Source organism: Lissotriton helveticus, chromosome 5_1 (genome assembly GCF_964261635.1).
Source record: "Lissotriton helveticus chromosome 5_1, aLisHel1.1, whole genome shotgun sequence".
NCBI lineage: Eukaryota > Metazoa > Chordata > Amphibia > Caudata > Salamandridae > Lissotriton > Lissotriton helveticus.
The window spans coordinates 316,753,574-316,780,989 of record NC_136065.1 but is presented as its reverse complement, the minus strand read 5'-3'; the positions used below and the strand labels follow the sequence as shown (position 1 = coordinate 316,780,989).

At 46.5% G+C, this 27,416-nt stretch overlaps 1 protein-coding gene across 6 annotated transcripts in view; it reads right to left on the bottom strand.

Annotated features, from left to right (window-relative positions):
• The window catches only part of AGRN (agrin), a 727,720-nt gene that overhangs the window by 150,666 nt on the left and 549,638 nt on the right, over positions 1–27,416 (bottom strand). For all 6 annotated transcript variants that reach the window (XM_078642355.1, XM_078642356.1, XM_078642357.1 and 3 more), the window contains 3 exons: positions 23,544–23,768; positions 10,224–10,448; positions 1,600–1,806 (listed from right to left, as the gene is read on the bottom strand). In XM_078642355.1, coding sequence (XP_078498481.1) covers positions 1,600–1,806; positions 10,224–10,448; positions 23,544–23,768 — 657 coding nt within the window. The remainder of the gene's footprint in view (positions 1–1,599; positions 1,807–10,223; positions 10,449–23,543; positions 23,769–27,416) is intronic.

Genomic DNA, 27,416 nt, shown 5'->3' with positions numbered 1-27,416 from the left:
GCTGCGGCAGATTGTATCACCGCGTTGTAGGCCCCGATGTCGTCCGGCGGCGAGGGCCTCGAGGGGTAGGTGTCGACCACCTCCTCCGGGCTGTCGGTGTCGACATCGATGTAATCTACCTCCTGAAGGTCATAGGGCGCCGACTCTGTGTCTGTCCTGCCCTCATCTTCCTCCCCATAGCTGTAGCTCTCGTGGGGATTCTCGTACTCCTCCTGGTCGTCGAACACCTCGACGTCCTGGTCTTGCTCGGTGACTTCGGCGACCTCTTCTTCTTCCTCCTCGACCGCCTCCAGCACTGGTGGCTTGGTCTTGTGAGGGATCGTGAAGGCCTTCATCCTTGCGTCGAAATCTTTTTTCCGCTGCATGAAGTTCTCCATTTCTGCCTCGAGGCGCCTTCTTTTCTTTTCCATCTCGGCCGCGTGTTCCGCGTCGGATGGTTCCGCCGCTCTCTTCGACGGATGGCTCGTCGCCGTGCCTCTCGGAGTCGAAGTTTTCGACGTCGAACCGGATATCGGGTCTCTGGTCGTCGTCGACAGTTTCGGGTCTTTCTCCCTCGTCGATCGATCCTTTTCGGGGACGATTTTCGACGTCTTCTGCTGATCAGCAGCTCTCGGCGCCGGGGACTCCTTCTCTGAGGATCCGCTGGGCCTGGGAGTAGTCGCGGACGCCGCCTTTTTTGGCGTCGGCGCTTTCGGGGTCTTGCCCTCGATTTTTCGAGACTCAGAGTCTCTCGGGTTCTTGGGGGCCGAAGAGTCTCCTACCTTGTCAGAAGTCTTCGTGTAATCGGTCTCTACGACCGTGTAGCTGTCGTCTTCGGCGGCAGCGTTGTCTTCTTCCTCGGAGGACATCCCCAGCTCGTAGAGCGACGGGGTCGGGGCCTTCCCCTGCAGGGCGGCGTGTGCTACCCTCTGCCTCTCTCTCACACGAAGGGTCTTCGGGGTGAAGGCGGAACAGGCGTTGCAGTCTCCGCTTTCGTGGTCCACCGGTAGGCAAAGGTTGCATACCGGGTGCTGGTCCTTCTGCGCGTACTTGTGGTGGCAGTTACGGCAGAACTTGAACGGCGTGTTGTCCATCCTCGAGCGTCCAGGGCCTCTCTGGTCGCGTGTTCGTCGACGGTCGTCGAAGATCTGGATGGAAAACGCCTTATCTTTGCTTGTCTTTCGTCGGTGAAGTCCCCTGGAGTCTTCAGATGACTTCTCCTCGTCTTTTCTGTATTTTCTTTCTTCTTTCTCCAAAAATGTCTGGAGCCCAAACGGGAACGATCCAGACCCGACCGCGGAAAAAAAGAATCTGAAGATGGCGCCCAAGAGTGGGAGCTTCCGCAGGAAGCATGCCGACGTCACCGGAAATACACCCAAAGGGGGTGTGACGCCGACGCCCACCTGGGCAAAGAGAAAAAAAAAAAAAAAAAACAAAGAAAAGACTACGAATCCGGACCCAACCACAAGACCGCGGAATAATGCACAGCATAGTGAATCCAGAAAGATTCACGCTGCAAAACTGTGCTCGTCGCATCCTCGCTGCACAACAGGATAGCCCCATAGGAAAGTAAAACACAGCCAGCGCGGCTACTACTCATGGCAGCTTGCTGCCGCTTACCACATGGCCCCTCATGCTTAACCGGTATGGCGCTCCTCTGGTGACACTCTGCTTTCTGTCGCTCACAGTCGTTGCTGTAGGTGCGGCTGTCCCGTCCACACACAGGCCTGTAGGCACCATCGCAGACCACGCGGTCGCAGGAGCAGCGGGCACTGCCCCGGCGGTTAAGGCACACTGCGTTGAATTTACATTCTTCCTTGCACTTATCTAAAAGGAAAAAAAAGAAGAAAGTCAGGTGACAGTGAGGAAACTGGTGCCCGCCAGCATCTCTGAATCGCAGTGTGCAGGCTTATCAAACACCCAGTCTTCAATGCGCTACATACACTAGCCATAAAAACCAGACCAGTAATATTACAAACGTGTGCAAGGCACAAGAGGTCTGATGTATCAAAGGGTTTTACCCATTCTGTGTCTGAGGAAAATGAGTTAGTACATATGGACCACCGAGCAGGCGAGGTCTGTAAACTCTAGGGTTCTTGTTCAAATCCCGGTAGGGCAGTCTCAATAATTCAGTAATAGACTGAAAAAAATGACAAAATTTGGAAGCAGGTAACTTAACGGAAAATGCATGGATTTACATCTCAGCGTTTTTAAGTAAATGCGTAAATACGTTTAAGCAAATCTATGTTTCGGGGCATATGCAATGTCTGTACCAAAGAGATGGAAACTTAGTTAAACAAATACTACTAAGGAGTAGTTCCAGCTGGCTCACTAGGAAAGACTACAACAACTAAATGTGTGTAGTTGTTGAAGAGCAACCGGAACCAAAACCAGACAGCAAACAGAAACATGGAGTTGGAAACAGGCATTTCATGATATGCACCGAAACCATGGAATGACCGTACTCCACAATTAGCACTGTTCTATTCCCTTCCTCACTTTAGAATACACTGACGGGCATTCCTGTTCTAGTGAATCCTACCTCTCCCGCGCCCTGCTAGGAACTTTGCCTACAACCCCAAACCCTTTTTCTTCTCTCGCCAATTCCCATCAAACTGACTGCAAAAGCCCGCTTTCTTGAACAGTTGATATTCCAACCACAACCTGCCAGGCCCGTTACCATCATCCCTAACTTACAAAAATGGTTGTATGTTACTACATCACCCACCAACCTATTGCTAACCACTACATAGCCTGCACCACATCGTTTTTGAATACTTATACAATTCTACCATTACATTCAATACCACTGCGTTGACCTTTTTTAAACCTTTGATTCTTACCATAATAATTTATTATGATTAATAATTAACCTACACCCTTAATGTAGGACTTGCATTCATTAACCCAGTTTCCTTTTTATTGCTGCATTCATTTTAGAAATGTACCCCCTTTTAAGATAATTTAATTAACTTAGTGGTACTTCCCAGCCCAATTAAATCCTTTGGATTTTAATACATTATTTTTATAATGATCTTGAATAATTTAATGCTCTGTAATGGCACACAGTTTAGTCGTCACTAAGATGTCATGGCGGTACATTAAACAACCACCATGATTTTTTCCATGGGCTGCTAACCCTCTGAAGGCCTGATGGTTTAGGTTTCCTAATTCACAGACACAAATGTATGTCAGCAGTCCATATCTGCGTAACTCTTTTGCAAAGCGCGGTACTGAGCTGCACCCTGGAACCAGGTCATACTTAAATTCTCCATATAAAAACATAATATAATGTAATGACTGATGAAATGAGGCAAGACAACAATACAAGGATATCACTTTACTGAACATGCTTTCCTTTTTTTCCTTCCAACTGACACAAGCACATTGTTGCGAAATGTACAATTTCCTTTTGTGATTAATCTCAATTGTCTCAATAATTGTATTTTAAAACACTACTAACAACCAGACCTCGCACACACAAAAACTCGTTATGGTTAAGATACAAACCTACAAGAAAAGACAAAGCCCAGGAATTCAGCAGCTACTATTAGCTGCACAACCATACATTGTCCGGCATAGCCATTAAGACCATACACATGACATCAGAGATAACATCATGAATGACGTCATTGATGAAATAAGTGGTGACCGCGCATAGCTCACTAGGTGACTTCCTAAATGATGGTAGTACTTCAATTTTAACGTTTAAAAGCTGTACAAGTAGAGTAACTACCAGAAAATACATGTTCTAGTTAACCAAAAAAAGCGCTTCAACACCCCATCAGGGGTTAGAAGTGCTATATAAATACAAACCTTCTTTCCTCTTCTATCTTTCTGCTATGCTTCCGAATCCAAATAACTGACTAACATATCCACCACTTAAAATGTACTTGCATGTTTCACTATACTAATTCACCACTAATCCGCTTTGGGTCCCGGAGTAGCGTGCTACTCGCCGAAAAAAGCGCTTTAACGCCTCGTCAGGGGTAGTAAGCGCTATACAAATGCAATACAATATAATACAATACAATAATTTATAGAAGAAAGATTGCTGCAGTTACAATCACAGGTAGTACATCTCCTTATATAGTCCCAGTTGCAATACCACTAGTAAATGCCAGGGGACCTCACAACTGATACGTATAGACAAAGGTGTAAATACACTGTCAGCAAAGATAGGTAGAAAAAAGCAACATTTTTGGCTACTGTGATGCCCCTTGATTAGCTCAATGGCCACGTGATAAGGGACGGTAGGAACGTCTTCCATACATTTGTAAATTGCTCTATAACATCATGTGTAAAGTCCTGAACAGTACATGATGGTGTATTATGATTGTATAGCTTATCAGAACTGGAGAATCCAAGAGTGTTTTAGATGGGGGTTTTGAAAGTGCAGCTGCCAAGTAGCCCGACTACTAACAACAGATTAAGTGTGCTCTGGGTGTACCCCTGTTAGAATGAAAATGGCCCCTGTATGGTGAACATGCAGGGTGCATTCCCTGCCCTGAATGCATGTGAAACTGGTATTTTGATTTGTCTTTGCCCTGGCATTACACTAATGTACTATACGCACAGAGGTCTATGCTTGTCCTGGTTAATGTGAGGTCCTGAACCTGTTCTGTGATCTGGAGGGACGCCAAGTGTGCCCTCATAGTGCTCCCTGGACTACTGTTCATGCCCTCGGAGCATCACATAGAGCAGTGAACCATTTTCTTTGAAGCTCTAGTTTGACCAGACCCTATTCTCTGTGTAAAGGTAAGACGAGCCTACTAGCTTCTACCGTGTAAATTTATGCCGTTGTGTGAATACCGGAACTTTGCATTGGCATCCGATGAGCATGTCAAGTGGGTGTACGCGCAGTGAGTGTGTAGCACATGTATGGTGGAAGCACTCTGTGTGTTGTTTAAGTCGGAATACTGGCTGTAGTGGGATAATTTCAGGATGCCCCTGGTTTTAGCATGACAAAATGAAGAATGAGGACAGCTTCTTCCAGACAGTGGAAGTGTATTATCTTAGTTTCTGTAGCTGGAGGGCGAGGCCCAGTTACTGCGCGGAAGGAAGAGGATAGGGCTACATTTGGAAATCAATGAAGACCTTGTTAGCAAAGGCGGCTGCTGAGTTTTTCCTGGGCGCTAACCCTTGGTAGTTGGAAGCGGTGAATGTGGGACTAACGGTGGGACGGCAGTTTATTTTTTATTAAAGGTGAGTAAGGTTCTAGGCAGGGCCTGTCCTTTTACCTGTACCGGATTACTGTTTCTGGAAGGATGATGGCAGGCAGGCGCAGAGATCTAACTTTAATGTGTCCATGTTTTGGATACTCCTGCTTGAGCACATCCCACTGATACCAGCTGTGAGAGTTATCACTTTGTACAAAGGCTGTGTCTGGAGAGCTGCTTGTTATTCATATTTGAAAGAGAACCCAACCAGTTCTGAAACCGCAGAAAATGGATCCACACCCCCTGCAGAAAATACATTTAAAAGTGGAATCTAAACCCCTCCACTTTGTCCCAGACCGAAGTTCTTCTTGACCAGACCAAACAAGCGAGTACTCCACAGATTACCTGAAGAGCAGCTGAGCCACTAGAGCTGGTGTCTGCCTGACCTCTCATCCCCCAGGGGTCAGGGGACATCACCTGTAGTCTGCACTTTCTGCTGGGGAATTGAGGGTGTGTCTGAACTGCCTAGAAGGCTGCCTGCTGAGATAGGGAAGGAGTGTACATGGCCTTTTAGGAGGACTGTCCAGGAGAAGCCCAGAAATGTAATGGTGTGAAGAGTACTCAGAGGAAGCAGACTTTCCCAGTGAGCGAAAACAGGAGTAAATCATGTCACGGAAGAGCTCCCTCAGTTGATCTGTGCGGTGTCCTTGTTAGCTGCATGAAACTGTATCCCAATGTCACCCAGCAGTTTTCCATGAGCTTAAGAGACGGTGTTGCTGCTGTCAACACTGTAAGCAAAAGCTGTGTTTCTGCTGAAACAGGAAGACCTGATAGGCCCAAAGACACCAAGGGATTCACCCAGGAGACTGCAGCTGCCACACCAGGACACCCATCTGCATCAGGCCTGGATGGCCGCCACCTGGGAGGTCGAGTACTACCATGCAGATGCGGCATACTGATCACCGTCACAAACTTCTTCCTGAGCGAGGCGGGCGGCAAGGCCTCCCACAGGAGAGGAGGCACTGCCTTGAGGGTAGGAGCACAGACTGCATCCACTGCACAGCCCCAATCTCTACAATGACCAGCACGGCAGGTAAAATGTGGGTCTTAGCCTGCACTGGAGAGAGAAGATAAAGACATGTGCAGACAAGTTGATTGGGCATGCCAAGACATTTGTCAGAAGGGGTTAAAGAGAAATTGAATTGAGTTGCATATTTTCTCATGAATATTTGAGGTATCGGCACCAGTATGTAATCCTGCCTAAGCCCGTAGTATGTTGGTGACTGTAGATGCAGCATCTCCACCTGAGAATGATATGAGATAATGAGAGGATACTGGAAAGAAGACGCTGTGTAATGCTTCTCGGTTTTACTACTTAATTTGGAACCCTGTATTTAATTTCCAGTGCATTGTGAAGTATTTAGTTCTGCTGTGTGATTAAAGTGCTTCTTTTTAAATAAATGCAAAGCACTGGACTGGACATTACAGTACTGCGTAAGTTGGTTGACTGTTGAGTTCTGAGCTCTTGCCTCCAACACTACCCTCTGGAGAATCACGTAACTGCTTTACTTTCTACACCACGAGTCAAGTTTGGAAATGAGTGTACTTTGCTCAGTTTGCAGAGCCACAGTTGGATGAACTCCTCGACAATAGTGATAATTGACCACGTTGAGGCCCAGTAGCTCCTGCTGTACCTGAAATGGGTCCGACAGCCCCTTGCAACCCTAAACTTTCATTGAAGGGCCCGTTCTGTTCATGTTAGAAGCTTCCAGCATTATTCATTCTCATCCGTGATGCACCCGCCTTCTACATGCCATCCCAACCACCCCCTTCAAACTGCACGACCACACCGCAGTGCTGCGGAAATGTATATGAAGGCTCCATGCAGCCAGCTTTTGTGCTGGACACTCATCTCTCAAACGTTCTCACCGATATCAAAACCAGTGATGTGCTTACCTGTATTTGGGATGAGTTTGCGAAGGAGCGTTGGTTTGTGCGGGGAGTGTTTGGTGGTGGTGTGGGTGCATATACGTGTGGGGGTGGTATTGGCTGTAGGTGTCCACGAGTGAATATGCAATGCTGACATAAGATCTTGAGAAAAAAAGTGCAATAAGACGCCGAAATTGCATATTGCTGTAGCTGCCTGTGAAGTTTCACAGACCTGGATCAGGGAAATTTACGGCTAATTATAGGGTCTAGTTAAAGCCTCGACCAAGTTCTTGCAGTTTCCATAGAGCTGAATACATCACTGATGAAACTGCTTTCAGGGCATCAAACCTGAGAACAGGAGAGGGATGGGGAGGGGCACAGCAGAGGAGGAGAGAAATTCTGCAAATTCAAATGAAGAAACTTCAACTCAGTACGATTATAGCGTTCACTGTCGGGTAAACTACATCCTCTGAATCTACCCTTGATAACTATGGCACCAAACCATACTGGTCTGGGAAACTGGCCATCCAGCACGGAGGATGTTCCAGGAAATGGCTGTCTGAACTCCCTCCATTCACAGGATCTCAGTCATTCCGATCACAACGTCACCATTTGCAGGGCCTCAGCTGTGGCTACCCCATCACCGAGCATCGAAAAGAAATTCAGGCCCTCGTATCCCAATCGTGAACATTGAAGGTCTTCCTATCCAAACAGCCTACTTTTACAGGTTTCCAAGCCTTTGTAGACCAAATCTACCATTTAAAGGATCTTATGCCTTCTTGTCACAACACCCTCCATTGTTAAGGCCTCCAGTCCTTCCAATTATGTTGGTCATAATTTCCCAACACAACGCTGGAAGTGAATTCAGATTTACGTTTACGTTTATTATTTGTTTAGTATGGTGCTTTGTTAAGTGTCGTTTATTATCTTGTGATAATGTATTCACATTTATATGGCACACATTCTGGCAGTGCCATTCACTTCAGTACATTCTCGTCCAGTTTCAAAGTATTGCATCACAGACTTGCGTCTCTAAGTGTCGGTGGAAGTAGTAGGCAGTGTGAGGATATTGGCTTTGGATAGTGAGATGTGTTATAAGCCGGTTGGGTTTATCCGGGTTTCTGTCCTGATGCTCACACGCTGACTGTCCTTTTTGGTTTTAATCATTGTCCACCAGAACTGCAAGTGTGAATTGACTGGTGTTACTGTACACTGCTACGGATCCCTACAATCAACCTGGTGGGAATGTATGACGTTAAAACGCATACATTTACAATGCATGTACTTACAATGCAGTTTTTACATCGTAACATCCACTACAACGCATTCCATTACATCACATGACACTACATCGTATTTTAAAAAACTACCATTACAAAGCATTCCATTACATCGCATACTACCTTTACAACGCATAACATTACAACGCATACCATTACATTGCATTTAAGGTAAGTATTGGATAGTGTAGGGGTAAAAATTACTATTCTAACTCCATGGTATGCGTTGTAATGCCTGCGTTGTAGTGACATGCGATGTAGTGTCATGCGTTGAAATGGTATGCGTTGTAATGCCTGCATTGCAGTGTCATGCGTTATAAAGGAAGTTGCGATGTAATGCCTGCATTGTAAGTGTAGTGCGATGTAATGGTTGCGTTGTAAAGGTTGTTTCCCACCTGGTAGCTGAGCTGACGTGGGGGGGGGGGGGGGGTGTTCTGAATTCTATTTAGACAGGTACTGTTGCATACTGGTAAATAGTGATAGAACAGGAGAATGTTGTGGTAGATATATGGATGGCAACCTAAGGAGTATATCTTTACCATGCTGGATCGGCCTACGGTGTTTTGACTAATATGATGAATTAACCATGTTCAATGGAAAGTGTTCTGGCGAACATATTGTCATCAAACTATACGGTATAGCTGTGCTGTGTTGTTTGCTTGTACGGAGTGCAGTGTAATGTCTTCTGTTGATGGCTGTGATCGCTTTGAGTTCTGTTGGGACAAAAGGACAGCCTTTTTTAGGCGCATGACCTGTGCTCGGTGTGAGAGACAATATCTTTTAAGTGTTCTAGTGGGCTAACAAAAACACAAAAACACAATAATTGATATTCTCAAGCTAGGCAAACCGCGTGAACTGCAGTCATTACCTAAAGAAAGAATTTCACTTTGGGTTTAGATACACTTCTCTACTGGAGCAGTATACCAACCTGGCAGGCTGTTCGGATGGATAAAACTCTCTGGCTGGTGACCTGGAGACGTTCAATTCTTTAGAAGTTTGACAAGGTACCAGCACATGGCTGTTCCTTTTCACCTCTATCAAGAGTGTAACCAACATGGAGAATGCCAGCCTGACAAACCCAAGCTGGTGGAACCTTATTTGGGTCACTTTTCAACACATTTTTCCTTGACATTTTTGAAGATAAAACACAGGAAATGGGAGACACGATGTGAGTCTAAGAGGAGAAGGAATAAAGAGAGGATGAGAAGAAATGAAGAGAGGAGGCGAGAAAAGGAAGAAGATGGCAATGGGGATTGCCCACATAAAAGGGAAACAAGAGATCTGTTGGAGTCTGGAAAAAGGATTGCAGGGATTTATTTTTACACGAAGACCATTCACTAGAATGAATAAGGATATTTTGAAAACCAGCTAGTGGAAAGGGTTTCTTCGTAACAGGTTCCCTTACCCTTTTCTACAGAAATACATATTACCCTGCTATTCAGCTGGTTCAGCATTTATCACTTATCCGCCTGTTGTAGCAGAACATTAAAGACTTCTCTTCCGTTTTGCCTCTGCTCGAAACCTGTGGTGTTTTCCACCAAATACACAGAGTTCAGTGCTGGAGCTCTCAAGGTGGAGTATGAAATGTAATGGTATCACTACACATCACATATATTTGCCACTTGGAAATTACTTTTTGTTGCAACCACTGGATCAAAGGGCTATGGAATGATGTGCCACCAGTTGTCAACTATGCTAAGAGTATGTCTGTTAAGTATTTTTCATCCTCCATCACTTGTGCCTCCAATGACCAACCTGACACTTTGTGTAAAAAACACTTCTGGAGAGAGAGACAAACCGAGTAGGACTGTTTCAGGTGCTTTGCATGAATGCCGCCCACTGAAATTCTAGGTGGTCGTGGCCTTCTTTCACCTACCTTGAACCTGGCATTGTCCTGAATGCACTTTCTGGATCTCAATGCCCTGGATTGCCCCAGACCGTGACATCTTGCAGTCATTGTCGTAAGTCTGTCCGTTGTCTCCGCACACTGGGTCCTTCCGCTGTGGGCAGTTCTCTGGCCGGGAGAGCATGTCAGCCCTGCGTGTCCGAGGGTTCACCCGGCACACTCGGTTCAGGTCGTTGAGTGCACTTTTACATGGATCTGTGAAAAGAAAGAGGAAATTTGTGTGTTTAGGGAAGGGAAAATATCACTGCCAATCATGGTCAACGATGAGTGTGTGTATTACAACCAAGGCTGTCACTAGCGTATGTCCGTTTGAAGGTACAAGCTTGTGTAAAGGGATACCCCAGGCTCTTACACTTCTAATGCCCCATTAACAAAGAAAGTCCGTGCCCTTGTACCACTACACGCACTGCTTCATACAGAAGAACTCACCACACTGTTGATCCAGAGCTACAGTCTCGTACACACAGACACTTCCAAAGCTCTTTACACAAGTCTAAACCCTCACACAAGCTCACTCTTTAGAACAGTCTGCATATGAGCAGCCCCACAAACTAGTCGCTAGCCTTCGCCCTCTTACACAACCCATGCTTTACACCAAGACCCTTATGTACCAGACCTTCTAGAACTGTAACTCACGCACAAGGACTCACAAGCCTCGACTTCTTTACACATCTGGAGCCATAGACAAAGACATTCAACATCAGCCACCGCTCTGCAGACACCCTATCACACACCATGAATACAGTCACTGCTGCATTTCACCTGGCATGGAATATCCACTCGCATCATCTTCTCTAGGACATAATTTCTCCAACTCACCACCACGATCTCTAGGCGTGTACACAAACACCCATGTTACAGCAAACAGGTCTTCCAAATCTTACTAAAACTAAGAAGCCATAACATAAGAAGACCTCCACGTGAAAGTTAATAACTCTAGGTTTTTCTCTAAAGACATGCCTACAAGTGGGAACTTTTAAGGGGTATCGCCGGGAGACTCGGGTATGAGCTGGTCAGGTTTGGGGACAACCAAGCTGAGAACTTGGGACAGAGACAGGGAGAAGGGTAGCATTCCTCCTTATACGTCCCACGGTCCAGACTTCATTACATCACACAAAATCACTGTTGAGCTCGCCTGCACACGTTCTAAATACCTCCACTGTCCTTTTAGAAAAACACAAGCCTCAGTGCTTTTCGTGCAGTAAAGCACATTTCACCTTTCCATGCTTTACATGGTCACTGTTGAGCATTGAGAGCCTCCTACTTGCTGCCCATTAAAAATAGATTTTCCCTTTTTGTTTTTCGGCATCTAGAAGCCATGGACAATTATCGTCAGCGGTCAGAGACAAATCTGAACAGAATTGTGTACATATTAGGTGGAGGGCGCTGGGCGGCTAGCAAGAGGCTCCCCTTCGATTCCCATTTACAATTTATTCAAATAATGTAATGAGAAAACTCCCGGGACTTCACATCAAAGCTTACTATGCCTGGTGGTAATTTAGCACAAATTATTTCCATTGGAATTCAGGACAGTATGTCAATATATCCATGGACGGTTTCTCGCCTCCTCGGCATCAGCTGTACAACACCGCCATCCACCTCCGAGCCATAAAAACAGAAGGCACGTATAGTTTGAAGAGGGATTCATTGCACCTGCACTTTATTCACAATTACATTAATGCCACTCTGTGACCATGCCTTGTCCGATTATGGGCCTGCAGATGCTGACGGCGTTTAAGAGCCTCCATCAAGGTCTTTCACCGGCTGTGCGCGGACCACATCTTTTCTCATTAGGAGCTTGTACTCCTGCGGTGTGACTAAACTAAACTTTGTTAAACCAGGGGTCCACACTCCGTAAACTAACAGCAGACTTTGTGTGGCCAGGTACCTGCGCTCAATGGGTTATGCCCGGATTACCAGATCATGAGTCGGTACAAGTTGGGTTCTCGCCAGAACTTGAATGATAAGAGGTTGGCCCTTAAGGGTCTTTGAAGAGGCCCCGTGCAGCCGGGCGTCTGTGCTTCTAAGGCTCGGACCAGGATCTGTAGCATTAGAGCCTGCACTGCATAGAAGCCTGTGCAACATAGGCCTCAGCCAGACCTCATGTAGCGGGGAAAGTACACGCCATGAGGTCTGGTCTGGTCTAATGTGCTCAATGAGCTTCAGCAGATCTTGTATAATGAGGATTCTCTGCTCCGTAGGTCCTGGCCAAGCCTTGTGCAATGGGAAGCATTCCCCAATAGGGATCTCTCTGGGGTGGGGCAGAGCCCTCTATCAATTTACGAATCTTGGATCAAATCAGGTCAGATCATGTTTGAAACAGGGAGGGGAGACTGGCAGACAACAGGTCTTTGATACAAATGTCTCTAGTGAAGCTCCCCTGGACGAATTAGTGGAGAGATGGCTCTAACTGTCCATGGCCAGTCGTGTCCTCCCATGCAGACCTGCCCTACAGCACAGTATGAGAGTCTTCCAAAATGTATCTTTAGAGTGCGGGGCTAGCAATGGCTCCCCAACCTCCTGAGTCAAAATACATTCAAGCCGATGTCACTCTCGTGATCTCTCCTGATCGAGGACAGGTTTAATCCACTACTCACCTTGAGACAAAAGATAGACAAAGGTCCAAATCTTGCCTAATGTCCTCTTGTACATGTTTGTAAATTGCTTTGAAGACAGGATGTCAGCCACAACTATGACATATTAGGCATACCAGAGACCACCAGAGGGAGGGGAGGGATGGCTCGCAATACCTTCTCAGTCATCACAAGAGTTCCAAAAGTCACTTCCTGTCCCATCATCTTTTCACGTTCCCCTACTTGTGCATGTAGAATCATATCAGCGGACGTTCACGCTGATACCATGTTCATCTAATTTTCCTACAGATGCTAATCAGAGAAGGCTTTGTCAGGGAATGCATGCATAAAGCCGGGTAAGCCCCTACTAACAGTGTGCGCATTGCCTCCCACTGCTGACCCCATTCTCTGTGCATTCCACGGAAGTCTTCAAACACAGTATATTCCACTTCTAACACCACATTGGAGAAGCCCAAGCACTGAAATGTTTCATTCTCTACCAAAGAGAACACAGAACTCTGATCAATCGTCTTTCGAGATTCTCTCCTACTTCGGCCAATCCCTAGATGGGCTAATGAAAGACTAAGCCATGACGCCAGCATCCCCACCCTTAACTATAGAGTCTGTGGCCGACAGCCAACACAGTGCTGCACAGGAGTGCCACATCGTAGGGTTAAATATATATCTCAAAACACCAAGTTTTGCCTGCTGTAGAGGATACACACAACAGGTAAGAATTCGCCACATCAGCTTTATTGGCAGAGCAGTAAAGGACAGCAACACCCTCCACACGATATCAGGTCCATTCCCAACGCGTTTTGTATAGCAACTTCCTCAGGGGCTTAGGACTAGGAGGTGTATGTATACATACACATATATATATATATATATATATATATATATATATATATATATATATATATATATATATATATATATATATATATATATATTACCTACTGGCGGTCGCCAGTAGGTATATATAGTTAGGATTTTTTCTCTATGGGTTTTTTGAAAATTCTATGTCTAATAACTTTGGCGTTTGTGGACGGAATTGGCTGAAATTTTCAGGAAAATGGCACATTTTGTTTCTGAGCAGCCCCTGAAAATTTTGGGGGGGTTCGTCAAGGGGGGGCCGAGAAAAAAGGGGGGTCCCAAAACGCGTTTTTCCCATGTTAATTTCCATAGGGCGGTTGGCCTCACTTTTAGCCCGAACGGCTGAATGGATTTGCACGAAACTTGGCAAAATTGTAGGGACTGGTAGCCCGATGTGCCTTTTGTAGGTCTCAATATATGTGCTTCAGTGGATTTTGAGAAATTAATGTTCAAAAAAAGATATATATCTGTAGCAGCGGACTGGGCAGCGCTCCGCTACGCGTACTTTTCGCGCAACGGAGCTTTGTGAAGCGAAGCTGATTGGTTCTCCGGCGTCTGTCAACATTCCAAACAGTCCGTAGCGGCCGCCATCTTGTCTCTCGGTAGGATCGAGAGACAAGAGGAGGCCAAAGCGAAGGGGCAAATGACCATAAGGGGGCATAGTACATTGTCGCTCACCCCCTAGGTTTGATGTGGAGGTTTTAAAAGGGCCCCGCGGGGCAAAAAAAAATAAACATAATAATAATCGAACAGCTGAATGGATTTGCACGAAACTTGGCAAAATTGTAGGGACTGGTAGCCCGATGTGCCTTTGCTAGATCTCAATATATGTGCTTCAGTGGATTTTGAGAAATTAATGTTCAAAAAAAGGTATATATCTGTAACAGCTGACTGGGCAGCGCTCCGCTACGCGTACTTTTCGCGCAACGGAGCTTTGTGAAGCGAAGCTGATTGGTTCTCCGGCGTCTGTCAACATTCCAAACAGTCCGTAGCGGCCGCCATCTTGTCTCTCGGTAGGATCGAGAGACAAGAGGAGGCCAAAGCGAAGGGGCAAATGACCATAAGGGGGCATAGTACATTGTCACTCACCCCCTAGGTTTGATGTGGAGGTTTTAAAAGGGCCCCGCGGGGCAAAAAAAAATAAAAATAATAATAATCGAACAGCTGAATGGATTTGCACGAAACTTGGCAAAATTGTAGGGACTGGTAGCCCGATGTGCCTTTGCTAGATCTCAATATATGTGCTCCAGTGGATTTTGAGAAATTAACGTTCAAAAAAAGGTATATATCTGTAACAGCGCACCGCTTCGCGTACTTTTCGCGTTACGGAGCTTTGCGAAGCGAAGCTGATTGGCTCTCCGGTGTCTGTAAACATTCCAAACAGTCCGTAGCGGCCGCCATCTTGTCTCTCGGTAGGATCGAACAGCTGAATGGATTTGCACGAAACTTGGCAAAATTGTAGGGACTGGTAGCCCGATGTGCCTTTGCTAGGTCTCAATATATGTGCTTCAGTGCATTTTGAGAAATTAACGTTCAGAAACAAGATATATATCTGTAACAGCGCTCCGCTTCGCGGAGATAAAATTATATGTGTATTACCTAGCTGTTGCTAACACCAGTTAGCGACGGCTAGTAGAAGATAGCGACCATCTTGGGCCCCACTTTGCATGTGAGTGATATTTATCACTAATGACATGCAAAGTGGGCATGCCAAGATGTTAGCGACTGGAAACAGTCGCTAACATCGCTATCTCCTATTATCAACTTTTGGAAATATTCGAGATAAGGGCGAATATCTCCAAAAGCTACCACCTGCCCTGAGCAGTTCTTAGCCATGTTATCCAATGGGAGGTGGATAACATGGCTAAGAGCATTAGCTCGGTAATGCATGAATATCGCTGAGTTTTCAGCGATATTAATGCATTGCGGTCGTTTTTTATCGTATTTCCGATAAACCTTGATAATAGCAAGGTTTATCTGCGATAATTTCTGACGGTAAAAAAATCGTTGCTAAGCATCGTTAGGGATAAATATCGCTTAACTTTGGTAATATGCCCCAACGTCTGTTAACGTTCGATTCGAAGGAAATCAGGAAGTGTTGAAAAACATTGTCTGCGCCATCTTGTCTTTTTTCAAATGCCACACTTTTGTCGTGCACGGCAGCCATTTTAGATGCCTTGACCAGACCCACTCTGTGCACGCTGTCGATCCTTAGCATGGCTCCCCACCCTCGCAAGCATCTCCCCCAGGCAGTGGTCACCCCCGCTCTCTGTCTTATGCATGGGTAATAAACCTCCCCCATCTGCGCTGCTGTTCCCTGAGAATCACACCCTGTGCCCGCTCGACACCTCCCTTTCGCCCTATTCACTACCGCACCCTCTGACACTCCTTTTCCTCTGTGTCCGATTGTCCAGGCTGGTCCTAGGGTATCAGCTAGCCCTGCAGATGTAGTTTATGGCCACAGCTGTAAAGAATCACCCCTCTTCAAAGGAGTTATAGTAGATCAAGGCCCACACTCGATGAGATCCGTCACAGCAGAAGCGTTGCTATTATCTGAAAACCATCCTGTATTGTGATTGGGGAGGGGACCGAGCCTGAAGCGGAAGATTCCAGGGATGACTGTTTGTACATCAAAGTTTTTACAATTATGTGTCACATTAAAAATATATAGCACTCCGACAAAGTAGTAAGATTATAAAACTTTAATAATTTATAAATATATACAAGAAAACAAAAATAGTAATAACATATAAACATTTTTAGGGAAAAACAACGAAGTAGCGGTCGGCTGTGCGAATAGTCCCAACGCAGCACAACGTCCAGATTTCCGGCGTGGGGCGTCGCGGGGGGTGGGTCATCAGTAGCAAACTGTTGTGCGAATAGTTCCAAGGCAGCAGAACGCGCCGAAATCTAGATGACACGAAAGTGATGTCTAGTAAGTTGCCACCCAGCAAATAACGGCATGGGGCGTCGCGGGGGGTGGGTCATCAGTAGCAAACTGTTGCGCGAATAGTTCCAAGGCAGCAGAACGATGGCACCAAGGTGATGTCCAGTAAGTTGCCGCACTGGTTTTGGTATCCTACAATGCTGCTCCGAATAACGGCGTGGAGCGCCCCGGGGGAGGCGGCGTGAACGGGCCTCTCCAGGTGGAGTGTCATCTGTTGTAGTGGGGCGCCCCTTTACCGTTTCAGTTGCCATTCCGTCCGTTTTTGGTCCACTGTGTCAAAAGCCGCAATTCAGCTGAGTTGCGCCCACTCTTGCGGTGCAGCGATAGGCGGCTGTCACAGGACTCTCAAAATGGCGGCAGGCTGTTTCCTTTTTGGGCCTGGTCCACTGAAATGGCCCTGGGACACCTTGGAAATCGGACGCTTGTCTGCTAGTTCTTGGACCCCATTCTCGAAAGCGTCCCCTCCGCCTTGAGAATTCATCAAAAGTTTTGGGGGCTCCGACTCCTGCAGGCTTCTGGTGGGGAGCGGCTGCCATGATTGCTCGCGGAATGACCACGACGGAGCCACGAGATGGTGGTGCTTTCATGCTGACGCCAGCTTCAGTCTGAAACATCCAGAAACAAGGTGGGGCTTTCATCGTTTGGGAAAAAAAAAAGTTTTCATCCTATGAAAAGTGTTGTTTTTAGGTCACATGATCATGCCTTCCATCATTAGGAAACCAAAAGTAAAATGAACCAATGAAAAGTTTTATAAACAAGTCACATGACCTGTTATGCGGCATAGGGTGTAAAATGCGGAGAAAATACGTTGGCACGTGAGGCGGCGTCAGTAGCGGACCGATGTGCGAATAGGCCGAAGGCAACACAACGCGCCAAGATCCGGATGGCACCGAGGTGGTGTCCAGCAAGTTGCAGCACTGGTGTGGCCATCCTACAATGCTGAAAGTCGGCGTGGGGCGCCCCGTTGGCCTGTGAGTTTGCGTCAGTAGCGGACCGATGTGCGAATAGGCCGAAGGCAGCACAACGCGCCAAGATCCGGATGGCACCGAGGTGGTGTCTAGTAAGTTGCCGCACTGGTGTGGCTATCCAACAATGCTGAAAGTCGGCGTGGGGCGCCCCGTTGGCCTGTGAGTTTGCGTCAGTAGCGGACCGATGTGCGAATAGGCCGAAGGCAGCACAACGCGCCAAGATCCGGATGGCACCGAGGTGGTGTCTAGTAAGTTGCCGCACTGGTGTGGCCATCCAACAATGCTGAAAGTCGGCGTGGGGCGCCCCGTTGGCCTGTGAGTTTGCGTCAGTAGCGGACCGATGTGCGAATAGGCCGAAGGCAGCACAACGCGCCAAGATCCGGATGGCACCGAGGTGGTGTCTAGTAAGTTGCCGCACTGGTGTGGCCATCCTACAATGCTGAAAGTCGACGTGGGGCGCCCCGTTGGCCTGTGAGTTTGCGTCAGTAGCGGACCGATGTGCGAATAGGCCGAAGGCAGCACAACGCGCCAAGATCCGGATGGCACCGAGGTGGTGTCTAGTAAGTTGCCGCACTGGTGTGGCCATCCTACAATGCTGAAAGTCGGCGTGGGGCGCCCCGTTGGCCTGTGAGATGGCGTCAGTAGCGGACGGTTGTGCGAATGGGGCCAAAGGCATCGCAACAATATTTTCTGATTTGAAGACACCACAAGGCGCTGAGATGCCAAGATCCGGATGGCACCGAGGTGGTGTCTAGCAAGTTGTGGCACTGGTGTGGCCATCGTACAATGGTAAAAGTCGGCGTGGGGCGCCCTGTTGGCCTGTGAGATGGTGTCAGTAGCGGACTGATGTGTGAATGGGGCCAAAGGCAGCGCAACAATATTTTCTACTATATTTTCGGAGTAGAAGACACCACAAGGCGCTGAGATGCCAAGATCCGGATGGCACCGAGGTGATGTGTAAGTTGCGGACCGATGTGCGAATGGGGCCAAAGGCAGCTCAACAATATTTTCTGAAGAGAATACACCACAAGGCGCTGAGATGCCAAGATCCGGATGGCACCGAGGTGATGTCTAAGTTGCGGACCGATGTGCGAATGGGGCCAAAGGTAGCGTAACAAGATTTTCTGTATGGAAGATACCACTAGGCGTTGAGATGCCAAGATTCGGATGGCACCGAGGTGATGTCTAGCAAGTTGTGCCACTGGTGTGGCCATCGTACAATGGTAAAAGTCGGCGTGGGGCGCCCTATTGGCCTGTGAGATGGTGTCAGTAGCGGACTGATGTGCGAATGGGGCCAAAGGCAGCGCAACAATATTTTCTGACTGACACCACAAGGCGCTGAGATGCCAAGATCCGGATGGCATCGAGGTGATGTCTAAGTTGCGGACTGATGTGCGAATGGGGCCAAAGGCAGCGTAACAATATTTTCTGTATGGAAGATACCACTAGGCGTTGAGATGCCAAGATTCGGATGGCACCGAGGTGATGTCTAGCAAGTTGGTGTGGTCATCCTACAATGCTGAAACTCGGCGTGGGTCACCCCATTAGCCTGTGAGATGGCGTCAGTAGCGGACCGATGTGCGAATAGGCCGAAGGCAGCACAACGCGCCAAGATCCGGATGTCACCGTGGTGGTTTCATAGTTGAGAGGCACTTCATCTGCAGTGGGGCGCCGAGATCCGGATGGCACCGAGGTGATGTCTAGCAAGTTGCTGTACTTGTGTGGTCATCCTACAATGCTGAAACTCGGCGTGGGTCGCCCCATTAGCCTGTGAGATGGCTGTTCTTTGGATTTGGGCCTGGTCCACTAAAATGGCCCTGGGACACCTTAGAACTCGGACGCTCGATTTTTTTTTCCTTTCCTGTACATGCAAAAAAAGGTAAATGCCCGGTATGTTACACGCTTCATCTGCCACGATGAACTCTCCAGAGGAACCGAAAAAAAATATAGTTGTGGTAACTATACCATGCATCGTCATATGGAGAGGTGGCACCAATTAATTATAGTGCTGCATAAAAGAGAGATTTGGAGGAGAACCCCTGACCTGCTAGTACATTCATCAAAGAAGTGGCACTGAGAGCTTCAGAGGCAAGGGAAACGGTCCCAAATATTTAGAAGAACTTTGGAAAGATTAAAATGACATGTTTAGATTGTGGTAAATTAATTTCATGTGGGCAGATGAGTGTTACTCTAATAAATACAGCATATGAACATCATCATAGTCGATGGTTGGTAGAGACATTTTGACTATATCCTGGACCTGCCCGTCCTCGCCCAAAATGGCGCCGGAATAAATGGGACTCGTAACTCCTTGTTGTGTACTGGTTGCACAACCTTGATATCACGAGATACGTATGCAGTTTTGAAGCACATGGCGGGCGGGGACGAGAATTGATTGAATATTTCGACATCCCTATTGATATTAAGTTCTGATGTGTTATTGATTACTGTACTGTTGAAAATTCGAATTAACGTCACCCATGGTACTTGCCCGCAAATGTATATCTAGATAATTTTATTGTAACTGGCCCTGTCGTATTTTAATTATAAAATGTACGTCCACCGATTCCGTAACTGTTAGACACCTTAGTTTTTGCAACCTAATGGCCCGCCCGTTACGTTCCTCTACAGTGTAAATGTCTATTCATCATATACGATTACAGTTTGCTCCGTGGCAGGCCCACGTGGTTATAGGCTCGTATTTGTATAATGAAATTTTCACAATAAAGGTTTTTAAAAGAAAACATGGTAGTAGTGTATACATTGGTAAAGTTTTTAATAATAGTCACTGTTTTAGAATCATTAAAAGGCAAGTGAAATAAAGCAGACCAATTACATGAAGGGTAAAAGGTATAATACGAAGGAACGCAGTAAAGATAAATGGTCAAGGGCTGTTGTGTTTTCTATTCCTGCAACATAAAGTGATCGATAAGAATCTCATATTCAGGCGTATCGGCGACTAAGACAGCAGGTCGACCCTCTTTTGCTCAACGGCTCCGTCATGGGACGAAGAAACGCTCTTTTTCTCGAAAAAAGAATATATTTTACTTGCAGGACAGTTGTAAAATTTCCGGGAAAGTACATTAGCCTGGAACATTATAACATATATTTAAGAGAAAATAATGTTCGGAAGTAATTAAAAGCGTAATTTTTAGGTGATATGACCAAGGCTTTCATCATTAGAATAAGAAAAGTAAAATGAACCAATGAAAAGTTTTATTAACAAGTCACATGACTTGTTATGCTTACGTTACGCGCTGCGCGCCCCGGATGACTTCCGGATGCGCTAACGCGGCGCGTCATATGACGCATTACGCGACAACGCAGGTCCAGAATATAGTCAAAATGTCTCCACCAACCAGCGGTCGAAACACAACCCCTTTCAGCAGGCTAAATAGTTCTGTTAAATGACAACAGAAGGGACAGGCAACAAGAACCATCAGTCAAAGAGGGGAGGGCGAGTTCTTCTCTACCGGGTTACATTGGGGCGCTACTGGAACTGATCGAATTGGTAGTCTACAGTGTTTCTGGATGTTTCAGACCGAAGCTGGGGTTAGCATGAGAGCAGCACCATTTCGTAGCTCCGTTGTGGCCATTCCGCAACCAATCATGGCAGCCGCTCTTTATCGTTATTTTGGGCGGGGTGGGTGGCGGAGCCGAGCTGTTTTGCAGCCATCATTGTGTGGAGTTCAGTTCATCTCACTAGTTTTGTATTTGTCATGAGGGGTTGTTCCTAATGTTTCTATTTTAGCGAGGTCAAAAAGAGATCCCATTAGTGGCCTACTGATTTTGCTCGATTCCTTTTCTTTTTTTTTACACGATTTTTCGTTATCTGCAAAGACTAAACAGAGTATTGCGACTCTGTGTTTGTTTGTAAATAGAGAATGAACCAAAGAGAACTAATTCTAAAACAGTAAATACTTGGATAACAATCAATCAAATGGAGAGAGAAGCAGGCACGACGGATTACAACGGGGGCAAAGGCCTGCGTTAACTACCTTTCACTATCTGCAAAGAGAGAGTACTCCTAATAGAAATGAGGGGGGGGGGCACCATTCAAAGCAGATCAGTGTGCATAAACACGAAAATGTTTTCACTTACCACGTACTTGACATTCGACAGCTTATGATATTTGCTATTAAAAAACCATTGAAATTCACTGAAAAAACCATAGGTTATAGACCATATATAGTTAGGAATTAGCATTTACAAAACCTTGAAAATTCACTGAAAAAACCATAGGTTATAGACCATATATAGTTAGGAATTAGCATTTAAAAAACCTTATTTTACTCACACAAAACCATTGAAATTCCATATATAGTTAGTTGCACTAACTATATATTGCGCACCCGCAATCCACTGCTGATCATGTCACATATTACATCATTCATGACATGGTCAGTGACATCACTGATGACATCACTGATGACATCTCAAATGACATCACTGATGACATCACTGATGACATCTCATTTGACATCAATGACCACATCACTGATGATATCATTCATGTGACAATACAATGCATCTCCTCACATTTTAATATAACCTCTGTTTCACCCAGTGTTAAATACAGAGTATAATTTTTGAAACCATTGACACACCAATACTAGTTACTACATACGTACTCACTGATTCCTACGTCTACACACACATTCACTCATTCACCCATACAATCATTCATACATACAATCACTCATCTTTACAACACTATCATATGCACTCATACACCTATACAGACACTCACACTCTGCCACTCATCCATGGAGTTACTCACACACCTAGTCAGTCCTGTAAAGAATCAATCACACTTCCATTTTCTTGTCTATACAGTTAAACATAGAGCACCTTACATTTTCAAACATATAGTAACACATACTTACTTTCTTATACAATCATTGATACAAGTACACATTGATCTGCACAGAGTCACACACCTCCCAGCCAGCCACACACACACTCAGTCTCCCATACAAATACTTGGACAATCAATCAATAACCCATATAGTTAATCATATAGCTACTGATCAACACATGCAGTAGTTTACAGAACAACAGACATAATGATGCACAAATTAAGACAGTTTAGTCACTAACCCATGCACTCAGTGAGACACATTTAATCACTCACTCATACATTCAGTCATGCACCTACTAAATCCTTCGTCCAGACAGTTATACATCTACTCATTCTTCAATATCTAAAACATATTTAAACTTTACAGAAACACACAGTCACTGGATGATGTCATCAGTGATGTCATTTGAGATGTCATCAGTGATGTCATCAGTGATGTCACTGACCATGTCATGAATGATGTAATATGTGACATGATCAGCAGTGGATTGCGGGTGCGCAATATATAGTTAGTGCAACTAACTATATATGGAATTTCAATGGTTTTGTGTGAGTAAAATAAGGTTTTTTAAATGCTAATTCCTAACTATATATGGTCTATAACCTATGGTTTTTTCAGTGAATTTTCAAGGTTTTGTAAATGCTAATTCCTAACTATATATGGTCTATAACCTATGGTTTTTTCAGTGAATATATATATATACACACACACACATATATATACAAGCTATTCTTAGCTCCACATCCTCGCGGTAAGTATATAATTACTTTTTCTACCTCCATCTCCGCATCATAAGTACGTTCATAGCCTTCTTAATGCCCCATCTGCGTGGCAAGTATATACTTACTATTCTTATCTCTACACCCTCATGGTATGTACATAGACCATATCCGTAGCTCCACATCCTCATGGTAAGCATATATTTACTATTTCTACATCCACATCTACTTACGCTATATTTACCTTGGGATGCAGCGGTTAGGTCAATGTCGCGGATGCAATATTTATGGCATGGGCTATAAAGCATGCAATATAGAGGGAGAGTACCCTCAGCTGTCACTCACCGCAGGGCCCATCAAACTTCTTGTAGATGTTTTCTTGCTTATCGCAGGCGTGCTTGTTGAGGTGGCATTCGTCGCGGTAGTCCTTTCCGTCGCTGCCGCAGACCACGTTCTCTGGCACACCGGTGCACGAAGCTGGGCAGATGCACTTGGCCGACTGCCCATCGGAGGAGCGGGCGCAGGTGCTGCCGAAGCTGCAGGTCACCTCAGCACAGGGGTCCTTGGAGCCTGTAGAAAAGGATAAAAAATGAGAGAGGATTCATGGCAGACACTGCCTGGGGTTTAGCAAAAGCTCTCGCAATTTAGCAAGTGACAAATCCCAGATTTGTTCTAAAGGTGAGAGCACAGCCAGAGGCTAGAGCTAATCTGTCTCGGTGCATGAGGGCAGGTTCAACCCTGAAGTACACCGGTAACCACTTACAAGGCTAGTTAGCTGAACTAGATTCTCACCATAATGAAACTCACCGTAGTGGAAGGATCGTGGAAGAGATGCAGAGTTAATGCAGCATTGGAAAAGCAGCACATTATATGGGCTGTAAATTTCACAATTGGACATGAGATTTTTCTGGTTCAAATATCCAGAGCTGGTGAAGGATGGAAGGAAAAACAGTGTGGGCGGGTGGCAAATACAGGAATGAGCATAGCATGTTTGCCACAGCGCTTGTGTAGCAGCAATGGGGGAGCTGCTTGGGTGATACACCCATTGCTCAATTTTTAATAAATGAATAGAAAACTGATGAATTCTGTACGCTTCATGTGTCCTTGTCTCACTTTTGCAGGTTATTTTTCCTCCCTGCTTTCTACCTTATTTTTTATCTTCCTCTCTCTCCATCTTTCTACATTTACTGTCTTTCTTTGACTTGCTCTGAAGCAATGCTGAATAAGGAAAAATCAGTCCTCAACTCCGAAATGTTGTACTAGTGCTCAACACCTTAAATTTCAGTCCTCCCACGGAAGCAGCGCAGAGTTGTGTGCAAGTCTTGGTACCCAAAGCACGTGGTCCAGTAGGTTTGAAGGAGGTGGGCAGGCAGAGCTTTGTAGATTGCAGTAACATTAGTAACATTGTAACATGCACACGTCACTTTTCCTCTTCTAAAGTATCGTTTGCTACCTCTTGTATTTTGTTTGCTTTTGATACATGCACAATTGACACCATTGCCTCATGTTGCGTAACGTTTGTTCTTGTGTTTTGAGCGTCTGCCATTTATTGCAGTATTATAACTCTACTTGTACTTTGTACGCTTTTGTAGCATGCACACGTGTCACTTTTTCCTCTTGTAACATACCGTTTGCTACCGCTTGTATTTTGTTTGCTCTTGATACATGCACAATTGTCACTATTGCCTCATGTAATGTAATGTTTGCTTTTGTAGTAACATGCTCACTTGTAATTTTCTCCTCATGTATCATTACTGTTCCTATTGTGAAGCGCTCTGACACCTTTGGGTAAAGTCTGCGCTATATAAAAACGCATAAAATAAATAAAGTAAAATAAAATATGTGCCTAATTCTCAGAGCCAGAATGTTGGGCTGGGCCAGGGTCAACAGTGCAAGTCACTTACGCCTTTGTTTGGGTCCTTGGAATAAAACGGCGAGGGGTGCTCCTAACTGGGTGGGACCGAGGGTCACGGGCAGAGCTCCGGGAGGTGCCAGTACCAGTAGAGTAACAGTGCATCCCACTGCGGACTCCAGAGAGGGGTGCAACGTAGAGCTGTGAGAGGGTCTCAGTCCTGCCAGAGCAAGGGGTGGTGGGACGCAGGTAAGTTATGAGATGCAAAGGGTCAACTCAGAGGGCCAATCTCCTACCCGTGGTCCAAACAGACAGCACATCTTGACCAGAAGAGAGACCATCACCCCACCCTACTTCCCCAGCCCCATGGACAAGACAGCACGCCCGCGCCTTGAACCCGTATTGCCAGCACCCACGGAGCGAGCACCCCGTGGACAGCACCCAGTGACGAGGGTCCGCTCCCGAGGCAGGGAAGGGTGGCTCCGGGGGCAGGGAAGGGTGGCCCTGGAGGCAGGGAAGGAGGCAGGGAAGGGTGGCCCTGGAGGCAGGGAAGGGTGGGTCTGGAGGCAGGGAAGGGTGGCCCTGGAGGCAGGGAAGGGTGGCTCTGGAGGCAGGGAAGGGTGGCTCTGGAGGCAGGGAAGGGTGGCTCTGGAGGCAGGGAAGGGTGGCTCCGGAGGCAGGGAAGGGTGGCTCAGGAGGCAGGGAAGGGTGGGTCCGGAGACAGGGAAGGGTGGGTCCGGAGACAGGGAAGGGTGGCTCCGGAGGCAGGGAAGGGTGGCTCCGGAGGCAGGGAAGGGTGGCTCCGGAGGCAGGGAAGGGTGGCCCTGGAAGCAGGGAAGGGTGGCTCCGGAGGCAGGGAAGGGTGGCCCTGGAGATAGGCCTGGTGCCCGTGTGCTTCGTGAGTCTGCCGCTGCAGCGGGCATGTTCGGCCCCATCCCCGGGGTGCAAACACTGCCGCCTCAAGCAGCGCGCGCTTCCGAGGAGCCCGGGCTGACAGAGCCCAAGCTGCGCACTAGAAAAAGGTCAAGTTAATTTACTGGGAGAGGCAGGGAGTCGAGCCTCATCATCCCAGCGCCCCGCGCGCAGCTGCTGCATGCCAGGCCGGGAAAGGGCTTCATTAGCCTCACTCATCCGGCGCTGAGACAGCAAGACACGGGGCCCACGCCCCACCCCCTCCCCGGTATCGGTGCAGCTCGGCCTACCTTGCCTACCACCTGCCATGCGAACGAGAAGCACCAGCACGGCTAGCGGCCAGGCCCGAACGACAACCCCACCTGCTTCTGGGCGCTATGGAAATACAGACGTTCTATCTCTCGGTGCCAACAAAACTAAAACTGCATGCTTCTGGGCGCTATCAAAGGAGAAAGCGAATGTCCTTTTCTAACTATCGACAGAAACGGCCACTTGCCGATGGGTGATGTAAGAAATCGAACCTCCGGGTCTGGGGCGCCTTCGTAAGGCAGACCGGCTTTTGCGAGCTATTCAAAGACGGTGTCACCTGCTTATGGGTGGTACAGGATACAGGACCGCCAGGTCTGGGCACTGCTAGTCTGTAGTAAAATAAAATCACCAGTGTCTGGGTGCTTTAAAGATGGAATATTCTGCCAAATTAAGCTACCAGTTGTTAGGCGCTATAGAAATATCTTGGGCTGAACCCTATGGAAAGACAACCCCACTTTTGCCTCAGGTCACTCGCGAAAGACAGAACCACCAGTTTCTGGGTATCAAAGACAAAATGCCAAGTGCCCCCCCCCCCCTCCCTCCTCCCCCCCAAGTTTGAACCCGTCCACACCTGGGTGTTATTGGAAGACAGGAGCATAAATAACTTCCAGCTGCTTTTGAAATACAGAACTGTCTGTTTCTGGGCGCAATCAAGGCAGCTTGAGGGTTAAGTTCAGCTGTTCTTTTTAAACACGTTCTGGCAGGCGTCCAGCTCTGCATTTATAATGCCTACACGAACAACTCCTGCTCGCATACAATGTACTTAAAAACAACACAATTCCACGGCATTTTAGACGTATTTATTTGTGAAGGCTGGGAAAGGATTAGTAAAAAAAACCAAAAAAACACATTTACATACGCAGCATTTGAATTCTTAAGTTTATGCCTTGCAAGGCAAATAACGCCATTTGTGCCAATCGGAGAATTTGATTTAACTAGAGTAGTGGGCATGGCTTCTGGGCTTATTATTCTATGCTCCTAATTTTAATTTTGAGCCGTGCATGACGAGTGCAGGTTGTGCAACACGTTCTAAACATGGGTGTCCAAAGTAGCCCCAAGAGGCAAAACCGCCCCAGATTTTAAGGCAACAAAGGTAAAGTGATTTTATATGCAATTGATCAGAATGGACCTCTTTTACCTGGTTA